We start from the raw sequence: 22,739 nt of genomic DNA, 5'->3' as shown, positions 1-22,739 counted from the left end.
ATGGAGTTCCCACTCCCCCGGATGCAATGTCTGACGACTCAGAAAATCCGCTTCCCAATTTTCCACTCCTGGGATTTGGATAGCAGACAGGTGGCAGGAGTGAGACTCCGCCCATCGAATGATTTTGGTCACTTCTTCCATCGCTAGGGAACTCCTTGTTCCCCCCTGATGGTTGATGTACGCAACAGTTGTCATGTTGTCTGATTGAAACCGTATGAACTTGGCCCTCGCTAGCTGAGGCCAAGCCTTGAGAGCATTGAATATCGCTCTCAGTTCCAGAATATTTATCGGTAGAAGAGATTCTTCCCGAGACCAAAGACCCTGAGCTTTCAGGGATCCCCAGACCGCGCCCCAGCCCATCAGACTGGCGTCGGTCGTGACGATGACCCACTCCGGTCTGCGGAATGTCATCCCTTGTGACAGGTTGTCCAGGGACAGCCACCAACGGAGTGAGTCTCTGGTCCTCTGATTTACTTGTATCTTCGGAGACAAGTCTGTATAGTCCCCATTCCACTGACTGAGCATGCACAGTTGTAATGGTCTTAGATGAATGCGCGCAAAAGGAACTATGTCCATTGCCGCTACCATCAAACCGATCACTTCCATGCACTGCGCTATGGAAGGAAGAGGAACGGAATGAAGTATCCGACAAGAGTCTAGAAGTTTTGTTTTTCTGGCCTCTGTCAGAAAAATCCTCATTTCTAAGGAGTCTATTATTGTTCCCAAGAAGGGAACCCTTGTTGACGGAGATAGAGAACTCTTTTCCACGTTCACTTTCCATCCGTGAGATCTGAGAAAGGCCAGGACAATGTCCGTGTGAGCCTTTGCTTGAGGAAGGGACGACGCTTGAATCAGAATGTCGTCCAAGTAAGGTACTACAGCAATGCCCCTTGGTCTTAGCACAGCTAGAAGGGACCCTAGTACCTTTGTGAAAATCCTTGGAGCAGTGGCTAATCCGAAAGGAAGCGCCACAAACTGGTAATGCTTGTCCAGGAATGCGAACCTTAGGAACCGATGATGTTCCTTGTGGATAGGAATATGTAGATACGCATCCTTTAAATCCACCGTGGTCATGAATTGACCTTCCTGGATGGAAGGAAGAATAGTTCGAATGGTTTCCATCTTGAACGATGGAACCTTGAGAAACTTGTTTAAGATCTTGAGATCTAAGATTGGTCTGAACGTTCCCTCTTTTTTGGGAACTATGAACAGATTGGAGTAGAACCCCATCCCTTGTTCTCTTAATGGAACAGGATGAATCACTCCCATTTTTAACAGGTCTTCTACACAATGTAAGAATGCCTGTCTTTTTATGTGGTCTGAAGACAACTGAGACCTGTGGAACCTCCCCCTTGGGGGAAGCCCCTTGAATTCCAGAAGATAACCTTGGGAGACTATTTCTAGCGCCCAAGGATCCAGAACATCTCTTGCCCAAGCCTGAGCGAAGAGAGAGAGTCTGCCCCCCACCAGATCCGGTCCCGGATCGGGGGCCAACATTTCATGCTGTCTTGGTAGCAGTGGCAGGTTTCTTGGCCTGCTTTCCCTTGTTCCAGCCTTGCATTGGTCTCCAAGCTGGCTTGGCTTGAGAAGTATTACCCTCTTGCTTAGAGGACGTAGCACTTTGGGCTGGTCCGTTTCTACGAAAGGGACGAAAATTAGGTTTATTTTTTGCCTTGAAAGGCCGATCCTGAGGAAGGGCGTGGCCCTTACCCCCAGTGATATCAGAGATAATCTCTTTCAAGTCAGGGCCAAACAGCGTTTTCCCCTTGAAAGGAATGTTAAGTAGCTTGTTCTTGGAAGACGCATCAGCTGACCAAGATTTCAACCAAAGCGCTCTGCGCGCCACAATAGCAAACCCTGAATTCTTAGCCGCTAACCTAGCCAATTGCAAAGTGGCGTCTAGGGTGAAAGAATTAGCCAATTTGAGAGCATTGATTCTGTCCATAATCTCCTCATAAGGGGGAGAATCACTATCGACCGCCTTTATCAGCTCATCGAACCAGAAACATGCGGCTGTAGCTACAGGGACAATGCATGAAATAGGTTGTAGAAGGTAACCCTGCTGAACAAACATCTTTTTAAGTAAACCTTCTAATTTTTTATCCATAGGATCTTTGAAAGCACAACTATCCTCTATGGGTATAGTGGTGCGTTTGTTTAAAGTGGAAACCGCTCCCTCGACCTTGGGGACTGTCTGCCATAAGTCCTTTCTGGGGTCGACCATAGGAAACAATTTTTTAAATATGGGGGGAGGGACGAAAGGAATACCGGGCCTTTCCCATTCTTTATTAACAATGTCCGCCACCCGCTTGGGTATAGGAAAAGCTACTGGGAGTCCCGGGACCTCTAGGAACTTGTCCATTTTACATAGTTTCTCTGGGATGACCAACTTGTCACAATCATCCAGAGTGGATAATACCTCCTTGAGCAGAATGCGGAGATGTTCCAACTTAAATTTAAACGTAATCACATCAGGTTCAGCTTGTTGAGAAATGTTCCCTGAATCAGTAATTTCTCCCTCAGACAAAACCTCCCTGGCCCCATCAGACTGGGTTAGGGGCCCTTCAGAACCATTATTATCAGCGTCGTCATGCTCTTCAGTATCTAAAACAGAGCAGTCACGCTTACGCTGGCAAGTGTTCATTTTGGCTAAAATGTTTTTGACAGAATTATCCATTACAGCCGTTAATTGTTGCATAGTAAGGAGTATTGGCGCGCTAGATGTACTAGGGGCCTCCTGAGTGGGCAAGACTCGTGTAGACGAAGGAGGGAATGATGCAGTACCATGCTTACTCCCCTCACTTGAGGAATCATCTTGGGCATCATTGTCATTGTCACATAAATCACATTTATTTAAATGAATAGGAATTCTGGCTTCCCCACATTCAGAACACAGTCTATCTGGTAGTTCAGACATGTTAAACAGGCATAAACTTGATAACAAAGTACAAAAAACGTTTTAAAATAAAACCGTTACTGTCACTTTAAATTTTAAACTGAACACACTTTATTACTGCAATTGCGAAAAAACATGAAGGAATTGTTCAAAATTCACCAAATTTTCACCACAGTGTCTTAAAGCCTTAAAAGTATTGCACACCAAATTTGGAAGCTTTAACCCTTAAAATAACGGAACCGGAGCCGTTTTTAACTTTAACCCCTTTACAGTCCCTGGTATCTGCTTTGCTGAGACCCAACCAAGCCCAAAGGGGAATACGATACCAAATGACGCCTTCAGAAAGTCTTTTCTAAGTATCAGAGCTCCTCTCACATGCGACTGCATGTCATGCCTCTCAAAAACAAGTGCGCAACACCGGCGCGAAAATGAGGCTCTGCCTATGATTTGGGAAAGCCCCTAAATAATAAGGAGTCTAAAACAGTGCCTGCCGATATTATTATATCAAAATACCCAGATAAAATGATTCCTCAAGGCTAAATATGTGTTAATAATGAATCGATTTAGCCCAGAAAAAGTCTACAGTCTTAATAAGCCCTTGTGAAGCCCTTATTTACGATCTTTATAAACATGGATTACCGGATCCCATAGGGAAAATGACAGCTTCCAGCATTACATCGTCTTGTTAGAATGTGTCATACCTCAAGCAGCAAGAAACTGCTCACTGTTCCCCCAACTGAAGTTAATTGCTCTCAACAGTCCTGTGTGGAACAGCCATGGATTTTAGTGACGGTTGCTAAAATCATTTTCCTCATACAAACAGAATTCTTCATCTCTTTTCTGTTTCTGAGTAAATAGTACATACCAGCACTATTTTAAAATAACAAACTCTTGATTGAATAATAAAAACTACAGTTAAACACTAAAAAACTCTAAGCCATCTCCGTGGAGATGTTGCCTGTACAACGGCAAAGAGAATGACTGGGGTAGGCGGAGCCTAGGAGGGATCATGTGACCAGCTTTGCTGGGCTCTTTGCCATTTCCTGTTGGGGAAGAGAATATCCCACAAGTAAGGATGACGCCGTGGACCGGACACACCTATGTTGGAGAAACAAACATTTTGTGTTTAAAGGGACACTCAGGTTAAATTACATTTTCATGATTCAGATACAGCATGTAATTTTAAACAACTTTCCAATTTACGTCCATTAAAAAAAATGTGCACAGTCTTTTATATTTACAATTTTTGAGACACCAGATCCTACTGAGCATGTGCAAGAATTCACAGACTATACATATATGCATTTGTGATTGGCTGATTGCTATAACATGATACAAGGGGAGTGGAAATATATATAACTTTGAAATTTGTTATAAAAAAATCTACTACTCATTTGAAGTTCAGACTAAGTGCTATTGTATTGTCTTGTTATCTTGCATTTGTTGATTATGCAAATCTAATGTGTTGACTGGTCCTTTAAGTTACTACAGGTCAGATCTAATCATGTTTAATGGTCTAGTTCTTTCAGCAAGGGGCACATACTATAAGTAGTAATAGGATGTCCACAGGCCTAAACAACTGTAACAATGCCACTTAAAGGCATATGAAATCCACTGCTTTGCAACCCTTTTAAGGGAGATAAAATATAAATTAGAAATGCTCAATGGTGCATTTTAACATTAGAATAATTTGCTAATAAACTTTCATTTACAAAAGAGATTCTGCTAAAAGTTGTCAGAAGCCACAAGCTCACACATGAACCTGCAGCCCCTCTGCGCCGCACTGCTTGTGCAATGTTACATGTATGACAGCTGTATCACTAGTGAAAATACAGCTCGAATGCCCATTTTATTTAGTGTGTATTCAGCAACCTTTCTTCCCAATGGTATTCTGGTTGGAAATAGTAGTTCTGTATTGCTTAGGAATAACAATTTCTTTGTCTGCCTTATTTAAATTGCAAATATTTATATTTTAGCTGTGAATGGCGACTGCTGCTGTTGCATTAAGACAAACGACAGCAAAGGTTTCTCCTGTTCCAGATAAAATCATCTAACGGACACAACTGCCCCAATGCACAGTGAACTCAAAGAACTGCAATAACAATAAACCTTGAAGAGAATATTAGGTTTTTCAAGTTTTTTTGGAAAATGAGAACTGTGTTCATGCATGTTAATGAGAGCTGCATATCCCACACATTTTATGGTGCTTATACCTATGAACAACATGAAATACATAGATCGGAATTAGGTTATCTTATGAAGTGCATCTTCAAGCTTTTAGAGCCAACCACTCTACAAATGCTACAAAAGATTTAGCTTTACTTATTGGGTTTTAATGGATTTTCTGCCATTATGAATTGCGTAAATATGCTGCATGGAATCTCCAGAATGTCTAAAAAAAGATCCTAAACTCAAAATTAAATCTCCTGAAAAAGGAAATATAAAATACAAAACACAACCCCCCCCCCCACCACCACCCTGAGAGACAGAAGTCCAAATTCTTAGTAACATTTGCTCATAAACTAGCTTTTGACATCTAAAAAGAAAAACATATTAAGCTGCATCCACAGCTTCTGTCACGTTACAGTGCAGGTTCACCAAGAACTACAAATTTAAAAAGCACAGACAGGCACTGCTCACGTGCAATTAACAAGGGCAGGATTTCACAAGAGTGCTCTGACAATCTTACACTTTGCCAAGCAACGCTGCATCACAAGTGGCAAATGTAGGCGCACAACACTCTGAACGTCGTCTCGTCCACCTGCAGTTCTCAGCAGCCAGTCATTCTCTAAACATGAATTATATAAGTTGCTGCTCATGACAAACAATAGGGGCTTACAGGCCCCCTTTCAGCGCCTATGGCCTGCACACTCACCTGCACAACAATAGAAGCATATGCACTTATAAATATGTATTTAGTTATACAATGACAATTAAAAGTGAATAAAAAAATAAAAAAAAAATGTAAAAAATAATTAACTGTGTGGAATTACTGCTAAATCCCCTTAAAAAGGGACATTAAAGAATTTTTCTTTCATGATTCAGATAGAGTTTTAAACAACTTTCCAATTTACTTTTATTATCTAAATTTGCTTAATTTTCTTAGTATCCTTTGCTAAAGAAACAGCAATGTACATGGGTGAGCCAATAACATGAGCCATAGATGTGCAATTACCAATCAGCAGTTCCTGGGCCTACCTAGGTATGCTTCTCAACAAAGGATGCTAAATGAACAAAACAATATACTAGAAGTAAATTAGAAAGTTGTTTAAAATTGCATGATGTATCTAAATCTTACAAGATGGGTTTCTTGTCCCTTTAAATGCTAAATACATTTTGGAACCTAGGTTATACTGCATGTATCTGAAGGAAAGTTGCTAAACATGTGCAAAACAGGTCAGCATTGCAATGTAGTGAGAAACGCTAGCGCCCATTAACTAAAGGGAGAGGTGGGGAATAAGCTCAATACTATATTCAATACATGTGCTTAGTGTCCCTTTAAGGACAAACAAGATGGGAGGGCTTCCCCGTTTCTTCTGCTGCACATGTGAGAAGCATAATATACATCAATTCCCCATACATATATACAGGCTTGTTATAAGTTAGCAAGGATCCCAAATGATAAAAAACAGAATTTATGCTTACCTGATAAATTACTTTCTCCAACGGTGTGTCCGGTCCACGGCGTCATCCTTACTTGTGGGATATTCTCCTCCCCAACAGGAAATGGCAAAGAGCCCAGCAAAGCTGGTCATATGATCCCTCCTAGGCTCCACCTACCCCAGTCATTCGACCGACGTACAGGAGGAAATATGCATAGGAGAAACCATATGATACCGTGGTGACTGTAGTTAGAGAAAATAATTCATCAGACCTGATTAAAAAAACCAGGGCGGGCCGTGGACCGGACACACCGTTGGAGAAAGTAATTTATCAGGTAAGCATAAATTCTGTTTTCTCCAACATAGGTGTGTCCGGTCCACGGCGTCATCCTTACTTGTGGGAACCAATACCAAAGCTTTAGGACACGGATGAAGGGAGGGAGCAAATCAGGTCACCTAAATGGAAGGCACCACGGCTTGCAAAACCTTTCTCCCAAAAATAGCCTCTGAAGAAGCAAAAGTATCAAATTTGTAAAATTTGGCAAAAGTGTGCAGTGAAGACCAAGTCGCTGCCTTACATATCTGGTCAACAGAAGCCTTGTTCTTGAAGGCCCATGTGGAAGCCACAGCCCTAGTGGAGTGAGCTGTGATTCTTTCAGGAGGCTGCCGTCCGGCAGTCTCATAAGCCAAACGGATAATGCTTTTAAGCCAAAAAGAAAGAGAGGTAGAAGTTGCTTTTTGACCTCTCCTTTTACCAGAATAAACAACAAACAAAGAAGAAGTTTGTCTGAAATCTTTAGTGGCCTCTAAATAGAATTTTAGAGCACGGACTACGTCCAAATTGTGTAACAAACGTTCCTTCTTTGAAACTGGATTCGGGCACAAAGAAGGTACAACTATCTCCTGGTTAATATTCTTGTTGGAAACAACTTTCGGAAGAAAACCAGGCTTAGTACGCAAAACCACCTTATCTGCATGGAACACCAGATAGGGCGGAGAACACTGCAGAGCAGATAACTCAGAAACTCTTCTAGCAGAAGAAATTGCAACCAAAAACAAAACTTTCCAAGATAATAACTTAATATCTACGGAATGTAAGGGTTCAAACGGAACCCCTTGAAGAACTGAAAGAACTAGATTAAGACTCCAGGGAGGAGTCAAAGGTCTGTAAACAGGCTTGATTCTAACCAGAGCCTGAACAAACGCTTGAATGTCTGGCACAGCTGCCAGCCTTTTGTGAAGTAAAACAGATAACGCAGAAATCTGTCCCTTCAGAGAACTTGCAGATAATCCCTTCTCCAAACCCTCTTGTAGAAAGGATAAAATCCTAGGAATTTTTATCTTGTTCCATGGGAATCCTTTAGATTCACACCAACAGATATATTTTTTCCATATCTTATGGTAAATTTTTCTAGTCACAGGCTTTCTAGCCTGAATCAGAGTATCTATTACAGAATCTGAAAACCCACGCTTTGATAAAATCAAGCGTTCAATCTCCAAGCAGTCAGTTGGAGAGAAACCAGATTCGGATGTTCGAATGGACCTTCAACAAGAAGGTCCTGTCTCAAAGGTAGCTTCCATGGTGGAGCCGATGACATATTCACCAGGTCTGCATACCAAGTCCTGCGTGGCCACGCAGGAGCTATCAAGATCACCGAAGCCCTCTCCTGGTTGATCCTGGCTACCAGCCTGGGAATGAGAGGAAACGGTGGGAAAACATAAGCTAGGTTGAAGGTCCAAGGTGCTACTAGTGCATCTACTAGAGTCGCCTTGGGATCCCTGGATCTGGACCCGTAACAAGGAACCTTGAAGTTCTGACGAGACGCCATCAGATACATGTCTGGAATGCCCCATAATTGAGTTATTTGGGCAAAGATTTCCGGGTGGAGTTCCCACTCCCCCGGATGGAATGTCTGACGACTCAGAAAATCCGCTTCCCAATTTTCCACTCCTGGGATGTGGATTGCAGACAAGTGGCAGGAGTGATCCTCCGCCCATTGAATTATCTTGGTCACTTCTTCCATCGCCAGGGAACTCCTTGTTCCCCCCTGATGGTTGATATATGCAACTGTCGTCATGTTGTCTGATTGAAACCTTATGAATTTGGCCTTTGCTAGATGAGGCCAAGCTTTGAGAGCATTGAATATCGCTCTCAGTTCCAGAATGTTTATCGGGAGAAGAGATTCTTCCCGAGACCATAGACCCTGAGCTTTCAGGGGTTCCCAGACCGCGCCCCAGCCCACCAGACTGGCGTCGGTCGTGACAATGACCCACTCTGGTCTGCGGAAGCTCATTCCCTGTGACAGGTTGTCCAGGATTAGCCACCAACGGAGTGAATCTCTGGTCCTTTGATCTACTTGAATCGTCGGAGACAAGTCTGTATAATCCCCATTCCACTGTCTGAGCATGCACAGTTGTAATGGTCTTAGATGAATTCGTGCAAAAGGAACTATGTCCATTGCTGCAACCATCAATCCTATTACTTCCATGCACTGCGCTATGGAAGGACGAAGAACAGAATGAAGAACTTGACAAGAGCTTAGAAGTTTTGATTTTCTGACCTCTGTCAGAAAAATCCTCATTTCTAAGGAGTCTATTATTGTTCCCAAGAAGGGAACTCTTGTTGACGGGGAAAGAGAACTTTTTTCTATGTTCACTTTCCATCCGTGAGATCTGAGAAAGGCTAGGACGATGTCCGTATGAGCCTTTGCTTTTGACAGAGACGACGCTTGAATCAGGATGTCGTCCAAGTACGGTACTACTGCAATGCCCCTTGGTCTTAGAACCGCTAGAAGGGACCCTAGTACCTTTGTGAAAATTCTCGGAGCAGTGGCTAATCCGAATGGAAGTGCCACAAACTGGTAATGCTTGTCCAGAAAAGCGAACCTTAGGAACTGATGATGTTCCTTGTGGATAGGAATATGGAGGTACGCATCCTTTAAATCCACCGTGGTCATAAATTGACCTTCCTGGATGGTAGGAAGGATCGTTCGAATGGTTTCCATTTTGAACGATGGAACCCTGAGAAATTTGTTTAGGATCTTGAGATCTAGAATTGGTCTGAATGTTCCCTCTTTTTTGGGAACTATGAACAGGTTGGAGTAAAACCCCATCCCTTGTTCTCTTATTGGAACTGGATGAATTACTCCCATCTTTAACAGGTCTTCTACACAATGTAAGAATGCCTGTCTTTTTATTTGGTTTGAAGATAATTGAGACCCGTGGAACCTTCCCCTTGGGGGTAGTTCCTTGAATTCCAGGAGATAACCTTGAGAAACTATTTCTAGTGCCCAAGGATCCTGAACATCTCTTGCCCAGGCCTGAGCAAAGAGAGAAAGTCTGCCCCCCACCAGATCCGGTCCCGGATCGGGGGCCATCCCTTCATGCTGTTTTGGTAGCAGTGGCAGGCTTCTTGGCCTGCTTACCCTTGTTCCAGCCTTGCATCGGTCTCCAGGCTGGTTTGGGTTGAGAAGTATTACCCTCTTGCTTAGAGGATGTAGAAGTAGAGGCTGGTCCGTTTCTGCGAAAGGGACGAAAATTAGGCTTATTTCTAGCCTTAAAAGACCTATCCTGAGGAAGGGCGTGGCCCTTTCCTCCGGTGATGTCTGAAATAATCTCTTTCAAATCAGGACCAAACAGTGTTTTGCCCTTGAAAGGGATGTTAAGCAATTTTGTCTTGGAAGACACATCCGCTGACCAAGACTTTAGCCAGAGCGCTCTGCGCGCCACGATAGCAAACCCTGAATTTTTCGCCGCTAATCGCGCTAATTGCAAAGCGGCATCTAGAATAAAAGAGTTAGCCAATTTAAGTGCATGAACTCTGTCCATAACCTCCTCATACGAAGATTCTTTATTGAGCGACTTTTCTAGTTCTTCGAACCAGAAACACGCTGCCGTAGTGACAGGACTCTGTCCATAACCTCCTCATACGAAGATTCTTTATTGAGCGACTTTTCTAGTTCTTCGAACCAGAAACACGCTGCCGTAGTGACAGGAACAATGCATGAAATTGGTTGAAGAAGGTAACCTTGCTGAACAAACATTTTTTTAAGCAAACCCTCTAATTTTTTATCCATAGGATCTTTAAAAGCACAACTATCTTCTATGGGAATAGTAGTGCGTTTGTTTAGAGTAGAGACCGCCCCCTCGACCTTAGGGACTGTCTGCCATAAGTCCTTTCTGGGGTCGACTATAGGAAATAATTTCTTAAATATAGGGGGAGGAACAAAAGGTATGCCGGGCCTTTCCCATTCCTTGTTTACTATGTCCGCCACCCGCTTGGGTATAGGAAAAACATCGGGGGGCACCGGAACCTCTAGGAACTTGTCCATCTTACATAATTTCTCTGGAATGACCAAATTGTCACAATCATCCAGAGTAGATAATACCTCCTTAAGCAGTGCGCGGAGATGTTCTAATTTAAATTTAAATGTTACAACATCAGGTTCAGCTTGTTGAGAAATTTTTCCTGAATCTGAAATTTCTCCCTCAGACAAAACCTCCCTCCTGGCCCCTTCAGATTGGTGTGAGGGTATGTCAGAAACGTTATCATCAGCGTCCTCTTGCTCTTCAGTGTTTAAAACAGAGCAATCGCGCTTTCTTTGATAAGTAGGCATTTTAGATAAAATATTTGCAATAGAATTATCCATAACAGCCGTTAATTGTTGCATAGTAATAAGTATTGGCGCACTAGATGTACTAGGGGCCTCTTGTGTGGGCAAAACTGGTGTAGACACAGAAGGGGGTGATGCAGTACCATGCTTACTCCCCTCATCTGAAGAATCATCTTGGGCACTATTATTATCTGTGGCATCATTGTCCCTACTTTGTTTGGACACCATGTCACAATTATCACATATATTTAAATGGGGAGACACATTCGCTTTCATACATATAGAACATCGTTTATCTGATGGTTCAGACATGTTAAACAGGCTTAAACTTGTCAACAAAGCACAAAAAACGTTTTAAAATAAAACCGTTACTGTCACTTTAAATTTTAAACAGAACACACTTTATTACTGAATATGCGAAAAAGTATGAAACAATTGTTCAAAATTCACCAAAATTTCACCACAGTGTCTTAAAGCCTTAAAAGTATTGCACACCAAATTTGAAAGCTTTAACCCTTAGAATAACGGAACTGGAGCCGTTTTTACATTTAACCCCTATACAGTCCCAGGAATCTGCTTTGCTGAGACCCAACCAAGCCCAGAGGGGAATACGATACCAAATGACGCCTTCTATAAGCTTTTTCAGTGGATCTTAGCTCCTCACACATGCATCTGCATGCCTTGCCTTCCAAAAACAACTGCGCATTAGTGGCGCGAAAATGAGGCTCTGCCTATGACTAGAGAAGGCCCCCATCTGAAAAAGGTGTCCTGCCGTTTTTTTAACAACAATCCCCAAGATTATAATAACTATAAAGAGCTATAATCTGTCAAATATGCTTAGCAAAGTAATCGTTTTAGCCCAGAAAAATGTCTACCAGTTTTTTAAGCCCTTATAAAGCCTTTATTCTTTTACTTAATCTAAGAAAATGGCTTACCGGTCCCCATAGGGAAAATGACAGCCTTCCAGCATTACCAAGTCGTGTTAGAAATGTGGCCAGTCATACCTCAGGCAGAAAAGTCTGCCAACTGCTTCCCCCAACTGAAGTTACTTCATCTCAACAGTCCTGTGTGGAAACAGCAATCGATTTTAGTAACGTTTGCTAAAATCATCTTCCTCTTACAAACAGAAATCTTCTTCTCTTTTCTGTTTCAGAGTAAAAAGTACATACCAGCACTATTTTAAAATAACAAACACTTGATTGAAGAATAAAAACTACATTTAAACACCAAAAAACTCTTAGCCATCTCCGTGGAGATGTTGCCTGTGCAACGGCAAAGAGAATGACTGGGGTAGGCGGAGCCTAGGAGGGATCATATGACCAGCTTTGCTGGGCTCTTTGCCATTTCCTGTTGGGGAGGAGAATATCCCACAAGTAAGGATGACGCCGTGGACCGGACACACCTATGTTGGAGAAATAAAAAGCATTGAGATACAGTAATCTGACATAACAAAGCTGCGTTATGCAATACTAAAGGCTTCTAAGTTTCATGTATATTTCAATTTGTGTTTAATGTCTACTTAATGTATTCTCAAAAGTGCTTAAAAACTAAGGTGCCAAGATTTCAGCCAAAATCATATTCCCTTTGAACACTGAGAACATAAGTTCAACTTTATACATTCAACCCCGGCTACTGCTGGAAGTGTAAAAATCATATAAATCAGCTTCAACTGCAGATTTCACTGCTACAGCTTCTAGTACAGATGCTTCCTCACAGAAATGTCAAATTGCACCTAATGCAGTTTTGTTTCATTAACCAAATTCCACCTCTTCTTTATGGAAAGTAAAATTCCAATACAAAAAAAATAAAATAAATGATATAAATATAACAGTCCAGGGAAGGAAAAGCACAGTCCCACAATGTTAGCAAGTGCCAGGGTGCTCCATAAATAGAAAACCCAATGTATAAGGACAGGTGCTCGCTGGTCTTGAATATATAAAACGTAGCGTTTATTTACAAGCTTAAAATGGCATAACATTTCGGCGCCATTACAGCACCTTTGTCAAATGCCCAAACATGTTGTGACTACATGCTGTAATCTATTGAATAGTGGTTGAAACATGCTTTTGTGAGTAAGATTTTAATGCCACCAGTATTGTGCAATACGATAACCTGTATGTTGTAGGTACATGAAATGTCTACGGTTGGACTTAATTGTGTGTCATATGCATATGTAATGACATCAATGTTAGTGTGATGATTATAAACTTTGATGTAGTAGAGGTTGTTTTTATGGTTACCACGGTAACGGTCCCCTTCACACGCGGTACACATAATGAGTCACGTCCGTGATGACGTCATCATTATGAGCCGGCGTGTGTTAAACAATATGGTCTGTGGGGCTTAAACTACTTATACACATAGGCATTTATTCTATGTAGATAAGATGTCATATTCCCCTAGCAGGTAGCCGCAAGTATGGTAGCTACATTTGACAACTGGATCGTTTGATTATCGATATACATAGTGTTGTTTACTTGTTACCATGATAGCCGCTTCCTCCACACACGGCACATGTGATGGGTTGCATCTTAGCGACGTCATCACAATGGGACGGCGTCCTCACGACAATGTGGATTGTAAGGTATAAATTGCTTATGTTGAAATGTTGTCAGCAACAGTTTTTAGGTTCATTTGACAAAGGTGCTGTAATGGCGCCGAAACGTTATGCCATTTTAGGCTTGTAAATAAACGCTAAGTTTTATATATTCAAGACCAAGAGAGCCTGTCTTTACATACACACACACACACACAAACATATATATATATACATACACAACATATATATATATATATACACACATATTCATTTTATATATATATATATATATATATATATATACTTGAAAAAAAAACGTGGAACCAGGAACTTCGAATGCCAAGTGGTTTATTCAAACACAGGGTGGGTAGCACTAACACAGGTGTGCAAGGGGTGCTAGAACTGACGCGTTTCGCGCATGCTAACATGTGCTTCATCAGAGATATATATATATATATATATATACACACACATATATATATATATATATATATACATACACATACATACATATATACATACACATATACTGTATATATACACACACATCACACTGCTTTTTAATGTAAAAGATAACAATTTGCAAACAAAGACTATCAGATACAACTCCAGAGTCAGCCTTTCATTTTGGCTACTAGACAGCCTCATAAAGTATAATGCTGACAAATTACATTGTTTGACAACTGTAAACCATAATTATGAAAAATAGCCAATTTCAGAGCAGATGGATACATTTAGTATGTCTGAATATCAACAATGTATATATTGAATATATTTAAATTTACTGAGGTATAATTTCTTTGTATCTCTGGGAAACTAACCATTTATACTATTGTTTCACCAAAACCTACAATTTTCAGAATTAAAATTACAAGAAAAGAGTAAATAAAGGAAGCATATGCATAGGTGAGCATTTTATAATACTCAAAGTGTTTGATATTGCTTTTTTAAGCCACAGAGCCATTTGGATTAGCTTCTCCATTTTAAAACCAGTAAATAAGCAATACTTACTGTTAAACAAGTAACATTACTTAGTCAAATCTTATGAAACATTTCCAAAGGCACTAAGCATTATTTGCCAGTCTAAGCAAAACTATAAATAATTAAAACCTGTGGTGAAAAACTTTACCATATCATCAATTTAAGAAGTAATAAACCATTTTAAAGGAGCGTGAAACCCACATTTTTCTTTGAATATTCAAAGAGAGCATGCAATTATAAACATATTTCCAATTTACTGAATTCATTTAATTTGCTTGATTATCTTGGTATCCTTTGCTTAACCCCTTAATGACCACAGCACTTTTCCATTTTCTGTCCGTTTGGGACCAAGGCTATTTTTACATTTCTGCGGTGTTTGTGTTTAGCTGTAATTTTCCTCTTACTCATTTACTGTACCCACACATATTATATACCGTTTTTCTCGCCATTAAATGGACTTTCTAAAGATACCATTATTTTCATCATATCTTATCATTTACTATAAAAAAAAATATAAAATATGAGGAAAAAATCGAAAAAAACACATTTTTTCTAACTTTGACCCCCAAAATCTGTTACATCTGTTCAGAAATAGCAGACATATATGGCTTTGGCGATGCTTTTTGGTAATTAGAAGGCCGCTAAATGCTGCTGCGCTTCACGCGTGTGTTATGTCTAGCAGTGAAGGGGTTAATTATGTAGCTTGTAGGGAACTTGCAGGGTTAATTTTAGCTTTAGTGTAGAGCTCAGCCTCCCACCTGAAACATCAGACCCCCTGATGCCTCCCAAATAGCTCTCTTCCCTCCCCCACCCCACAATTGTCCCCGCCATCTTAAGTACTGGCAGAAACTCTGCCAGTACTAAAATAAAAAGGTATATTTGGGCTTTTTTGAGTTTTTTTTTTAGCATATTTACATATGCTGCTGTGTAGGATCCCCCCTTAGCCCCCAACCTCACAGATCCCCCACCAAACAGCTCTCTAACCCTCCCCCTCTGCCTTAATGGGCGCCATCTTGGGTACTGGCAGCTGTCTGCCAGTACCCAGTTTAGAACAAAAATGTGCTTTTTTTTAAGAAAAATCCCTTTTTCTGTAGTGTAGCTCCCCCCACACCCAAGAACAACCCCCCACCCCTCCAAGATCCCTTTTACTGAAGTTTATTTTTTTTTTAAATGTTTCCCTTTTCCCCCACAGTTACAATCAAATTTTCTGTAGTATAGCGGTTCCCACCCGCTCCCGCCCCGTGCACGCGCCCGCCCGCCACCCTCTGTGCATGCGCGCCCCCGTCAGCTCCGGCCCCGATCCCGCCCCCCTCCACCTTATACGGCCCATCGATGGCCGCCCACCCGCCTCCCAAGTCAGCTCCCACCCACCAACGTTACCGGCCACCGATGTCCGGTGCAGAGAGGGCCACAGAGTGGCTCTCTCTGCATCGGATGGCCATGCAGGGTTATTGCAGGATGCCTCCATATCGAGGCATCACTGCAATAACCGGAAAGCAGCTGGAAGCGAGCAGGATCGCTTCCAGCTGCTTTCCACACCGAGGACGTGCAGGGTACGTTCTCAGGCATTAACTGCCTTTTTTTTGAGGACGTACCCTGCACGTCCTTGGTCGTTAAGGGGTTAAAAGCATACCTATGTAGGCTCAAGAGCAGCAATGCACTACTGGGAGGTAGCTGCTGATTGGAGGCTGCATATATACTGTATGTCTCGTTTTACTGTCTCACTCACTGTGTTCAGTTACCTCCCAGTAGTGCATTATTGCTTCTTCAACAAAGAATGGAAAGAGAATGAAGCAAAGTTGATAATAGAAGTAAATTGAAAAGTTGTTTAAAATTGTATGCTCTACTTAAAAATATATATAGTCAGTGGCGTCACTAGGGTTGGTGTCACCCGGTGTGGTAAGTTATGGTGTCACCCCCCCCCCCCCCAGAAAGCAGACACACACACACACACACACAAACACTCCCACACTCAGACACACTTAAAGACACACTCTGACACACACAAAAAACACTCAGGCACACACACAAACACTTAGATACACACAAAAACACAGACACAAAAAAACTTAGACACACACACAAAACCTCAGACACACACACATACAAAATACGTAAACTGCACTGCATTAATTATAAAGCTCATGCCTAGAGCTGCTCCCTGGTTCAGCAGAGCATCAAATGAAAGATAACCAGAGCACTCTAAAATAAATCACTCAAGAAAAGGTTTAGGCTCACAAACTATAAAAATTCTGCTCTCTGACTCTGTTCCAAGTCTGTCAGTGCACAGCCCCGGGCTGCGTGCCTGCCGCTTCTTATGGCCAATCACCTCTGCATTTTGGGCAAGTCCTTCTCTGAAATTCCCGGTAGCGAAGGGGTTAAACACCATGAAGCTACGATGACAACATTAAATAACGGAATACAATCAGATCTAGGAGTGCTCTTAATCCTTGCCCCAAAGTGATTTGTGATTTATAGGTAATTTATTAAACATTATTTGGAGTCTTAATGCAAGATACACAATCAGCTAGATTACGAGTTTTGAGCGCTATAGCGAAATTAATGACTGCCACAAAAGCGGCGGTATTTAACCTCCCTATAGCGCTGCTATTACAGGTTTTGTAAAACCCGGCTTGCGCGGGCTCCATACCTCACCCAAATACAAGCAGTGTTTTGACGTGCTTGTGCACGATTTCCTAATAGGATTGAGCTTTCATCCTATTGGCTGATCCAATCAGCCAATAGGATTAAGCTCGCATTATATTGGCTGATTGAGCTCAATCCTATTGGCTGATTGCAACAGCCAATAGGATTTTTTCACCTTTAATTCCTATTGGCTAATAGAATTCTATCAGCCAATCGGAATGTAAGGGACGCCATCTTGGATGACGTCACTTAAAGGGAAACTTCATTCTTCAGCGACCATCGGAAGAAGAGGATGCTCCGTGCCGGATGTCTTGAAGATGGACCCGCTCTGCGCTGGATGGATGAAGATAGAAGATGCTGCCTGGATGGAGACTTCTGGCCACTTTGATGAGGACTTCACCGGCTGGATGTCCGGACCTCGAAAACTGTAAGTGGATCTTCGGGGGTTAGTGCAATGTCCATCCAAATGCCCTTTTCAGGGCAATGGTTAGCTTAGGTTTTTATATGGGGGGTTTGGTTGCATGGGTGGTGGGTTTTACTGTTGGGGGGTTGTTTGTATTTTTTTTTACAGGTAAAAGAGCTGATTTCTTTGGGGCCCTTTTAAGGGCTATTGGCAGTTTAGTGTAGGCTAGGTTTTTTTTTTATTTTATTTTTTTTTTTTGGGGGGGGGGGCTTTTTTATTTTGATAGGGCTATTAGATTAGGAGTAATTCGTTTTTTTTTATATATATAATTTTGTCTTTTATTTTTTGTAATTTAGTGTTTATTTTTTTGTAATTTAGATAATTGTATTTTATTAATTCTTTTTATTTTATTGTAATGTTAGGTTTTAGTGTAAGGCAGTTTAGGTTTTATTTTACAGGTAACTTTATTTTAACTAGGTAGTTATTTAGTCTACCTAGTTAAAATAAATAAACTTACCTGTAAAATAAAAATAAAACCTAAGCTAGCTACAATGTAACTATTAGTTATATTGTAGCTAGCTTAGGTTTATTTTACAGGTAAGTATGTATTTAGTTTTAAATAGGTATTTAGTTAATAATTGTAAGGTTTATTTAGCTTTATTTTATTAAATTATATTTAAGTTAGGGGGGTTAGGGGTTAATATATTTATGTAGTGATGCGGGAGGGCGGCGGTTTAGGGGTTAATAGGTTTATTATAGCGGCGGTGTGGGCAGACGGCAGATTAGGGGATAATACGTTTATTATAGTGGCAACGATGTCGGGGAGCGGCGGAATAGGGGTTAATACATTTTTTAAGTGGCAGTGATGTCCGGAGCGGCAGATTAGGGGTTAATTAATTTATTATAGTGTTTGCGATGCAGGAGTGCCTCGGTTTAGGGGTTAATAGGTAGTTTATGGGTGTTAGTGTACTTTTTAACACTTTAGTTATGAGTTTTATGCTACAGCTTTGTAATGTAAAACTCATAACTACTGACTTTAGATGGCTGTACGGATCTTGTGCTTATAGAGTGTACCGCTCACTCTTTGGCCTCCCAGGCAAACTTATAATATTGGCGCTATGGGAGTCCCATTGAAAAAGGACTTTTTTAAAAGTGCGATACTGAAGTTGTGTGAAGGCCAAAAAGGTGTGTGGTACACCTATACCTACAAGACTTGTAACAGCGGTGTTATGGAAAAAGCATTGTTATGAAGCATAACGATGCTTTTTCAGTCATAGCGCAAAACTCGTAATCTAGCTGTTTATTATTATTCCCCAATTCACCCACTGCTCACTGTAATAATAATGCTGTGAGAGTGTGCAAGAAAAACAGCAAGGTGATTCAATTATTTCTAAATCATCTCCTAGACTGGACGAGCTTCACTTTGTAGTCGGAAAGTCTAGAGCAGAGAAACACCATCTATCATGTATTTTTGGGCATTTAAATGCCCCATGTCAGACTTTAGAACAAGGAAAGGAAAGAAAAAAATCTTACATAATGATTTAAGCAGCAAAGGAAACAATTCAGGACTGAAGCATTGGGAGGGGATCCCCACTTTATGCAGATCAATAAATATGCTCAGTATGTTCCTGTTCTGAGAAAAATGTTTTGTTTTATCATGTTATTACTGACCATCAAATAAAGCAGTAAGATACCTGCTCATCAGCCAGTGAGCAATAAGTCCTTAAGGACTAGCTGTACTTTCTGTTGGTTTCAAAATCATCAACTTTATATTTCATTTCTTTCATGCAATAAATTTTTTTTTAACTTGTTTAAATAATTATTTTTCATATGCTTGACAGACAATTTTAGCCTTTTGCATCCCTTTACAAAATAATTGAATACCATAGCTTTATTATTATAGAAAATAAAAACACAAAAATCTGAGAATAGATAAAGATACAGAGAAAGAACTATAACATACAAGAACATCACTTAAAATTATATTTATAAACCTAACCCATAAAAAAGCATTAGCTAACCAGTCTGAAACAATTTTGACAAGTGAGTAGGTGTAACAATTTACTAATTTGCATAGCTGTCGCTTTATGGATTAGATATTTGATCAACCAAAAAAAAAACTGTTAAAATATGAAGCTTACTTGCAGGCTAAGTAAAAAAAAAATAATATATATATATATATATATGTATAATGTAAATGGCAGTTACTGCTGGATTAGAGCTTCATGAACTGTGATATATAAGGTCATTAAAACATGAAGAAGCAATAGCCTGTTTAGTAATAGCCCTGGCATTAGTTTAATGCTAGGGAAAATGCATTTTTAAATTCTGCCAACATTTTAATTGGAGACCGATTTTCTCTGGAGTGGAAAAGGAGGAGGAAAATTACTTTACCTTCTAAGTTTTCCAAGCTGACCTTCTTGCTCAGTCAGATTTTTATGGTCCAAAATTAAACAAAATAATTACTATACATATTTGTGCTTCCGTTGTCTTTTATATTACTTAAAAGTGATATCAGTTTTTGTTTCAAAATAACCTAATTCAATTATAATAAACCAATATATCTGTATTTATACAGAGAGAGAGAGAGAGAGAGAGAGAGAGAGAGAGAGACAGGGGAGAGAGATATTGATTGATTGACTAAGAAACAACATATGCAGAATGTAAGCACTTTAACCTCATGACCATGGAGTGGAAGTGATGCATTACAATTTAAATAACACTAAAGTAAAAAATAGATTTTCACGATTCAGACAGAGCACGCAATTTTAAACAACTTTCCAATTCACTTCTATTATCTAAATATGCACACTTTCTGAGGCACCAGTGTCTACTGACCATGTGCAAGATTCACAGAATATAAGTATATGCATTCTGTTATTGGCTGATGGCTGTCACATGATGCAGAGGGAAGGAAATTTGAGCTTACTTTGAAAGTTGTCAGAAAAAATGTATTACTCATTTGAAATTCAGACTAAATATGATTAACATTGTCTTTTTAGTGTGCATTTATTGTCTACAGTATTTAATGGTCCTAGGTCCCTTACATTGAAGACATCAAGTTGATCAGTGTTTCTGTAGGCAGAATCCATCACAAGAAGCTAGCTTGATTCAGGTAATTGTTACTTTTCTATAGAGCACATACACAAGATTTGAACAAGTATTTCTTCTGGTTACATAGTCAGTTCCATGTGGATAACCTAGCTCTTGTTTATATGTCCTTAAGAACATGGAACACATTTTTTACATTTTTCAATCACTGAAACATATTGAAACCACAACTCTATGAAAACCTAGTGAATACTTTAATTACATTTCTGACATAAATTTACAAAAAAGACTCCTTACTTCATACTAGGATGGGTAGAAATTGCTGGTAGAGGAGGGGAAAGTCGAGGAGGCACATCGTATTCTTCTGTTACTAGAAAACCATTAGAAGAAACCTATGAAAAGAAACAAAAGCACAATAAATGTACATATAGTGATAAAATAGGAGTCCTATTAGTTAAAATATACATTACATTGCTATGTCTCAGATTGTCATTCCATCTTTCATATCTGGGCTAAATAAGTTACAGATCTTGATATTATATTATAAAAATTAGAGACATTAAAGTCAAAATTATATTCTGGTTCAGACAGACATTGCAAATTGTATTGCTGCTCCTTAGCCTATCTAAATATGTTTTTCAACAAACAATATCAAGAGAACTAATGGATGTTGCACAGATATGCCTCTTGCCATTGGCTCATCAGATGTGTTCAGCTAGGTCCACATAGTTCATTATTTAACCCTGTTGCAGGGGTTAAGCATAGTTATATGCAGGCAACAGTGCAATAATACAATGCTAACACAGAGCATTTTTGTGTGCAAGTTTACGCTCCTTTTTATTACATTATTTTTAACCTGTGTATTTAAAATTAATGTTACATTTGCTGTGGTGAATGTTCCTTTTGCAAAAACAAACATCATTCATTTAGAACAAACTCATTTGATTAGTAATTTTAATGAATGTGTGAAAACAACAGCCTATTCCTAGTCACTGCGTACAAGAACTTTTTATATCATTATTAGGCTCTAAAAACAAACCATACACACTGCAATATTAAATGAATAAACAGTCACTAACCCTTGTGCCTTCTAAAGCCAATTCTCTTCGTTTATGCTGCTTGCGCATAAATCCAATATCAGAACTGATACGACTGTGTCTTCCGTTCAAAATGGAACCTGCAGTTTGTCCATGTTTAGGAGAACCATCAAGTGTTACCCAACAGGCTGCTAATTGATTGGAACCAGAAACATCCCTTGGACACCGAGCTTCGAGGGACATTGGATAATCTCTACAAGGCACATTTTCCACATGATGTGAATGTCTACATGTTCTGCACTCAGTTGGCAATGGAGGAAGTCTCTCCGGTGGAGGCGGCGGTTCCCTTAATATAGCAGGTGGTGCTGGAAGTGGTTTTTCCTGCTTTCTAACCATACATGGAGATGACTGGAAAAGCAAAACAAACAATTTATGTAAATTTCATAACCTAAAGCTTTTGGCAAATGTTTGATGACTTGTTGAAACAAATGACCTCTGTCTAGTATAGATAGATCCGTGGATGAGAATAATTTCCCTAGGTTGATTTAGTGACCAACAGTGAAATGTAAATAGGTTTAATATGAAACTATAATGAACAAGAGCTTTTTGAAAATCAAACTTATTTTCTTCAGCTTAAAGAGGCACAGTATTCCTCTATATGCTATTCACCGCTAGAAACGTTTATTTCATTTTTTAATAAGTTGATGTAAAAAAAAGAAAATGTAAGCCATGGTAAATGTGAAAATATTGTGTTTATAGCATTGAAAATACATTAAAACTTTTATCCAACAACTTAAATTAAACTAATGGAAACATAATTGTAGAAAAGATGTAAATCCCAGTAAACTGGATTCTCGAAACCTTCCATGTGAAATAGTTATATAGTTAATTTTCTAGGTATCCTTTGTTGAAAAGCATAGCTAGGTAGGCTCAGGAGCCGCAATGCACTACTGCGAACTAACTGGCTATTA

At 40.0% G+C, this 22,739-nt stretch overlaps 1 protein-coding gene across 3 annotated transcripts in view; it reads right to left on the bottom strand.

The window, feature by feature from the left end:
• Positions 1 to 22,739, bottom strand: part of CBLB (Cbl proto-oncogene B) — a 657,992-nt gene that overhangs the window by 165,053 nt on the left and 470,200 nt on the right. For all 3 annotated transcript variants that reach the window (XM_053707540.1, XM_053707541.1, XM_053707542.1), the window contains exons 11-12: positions 21,811 to 22,176; positions 21,029 to 21,123 (exon numbers count right to left, since the gene is read on the bottom strand). In XM_053707540.1, coding sequence (XP_053563515.1) covers positions 21,029 to 21,123; positions 21,811 to 22,176 — 461 coding nt within the window. The remainder of the gene's footprint in view (positions 1 to 21,028; positions 21,124 to 21,810; positions 22,177 to 22,739) is intronic.

The sequence above is a fragment of the Bombina bombina genome, chromosome 3 (genome assembly GCF_027579735.1).
Source record: "Bombina bombina isolate aBomBom1 chromosome 3, aBomBom1.pri, whole genome shotgun sequence".
Classification (NCBI taxonomy): Eukaryota; Metazoa; Chordata; class Amphibia; order Anura; family Bombinatoridae; genus Bombina; species Bombina bombina.
Note: the sequence above shows the minus strand (reverse complement) of the source record. Positions and strands in the feature narration are given on the sequence as shown.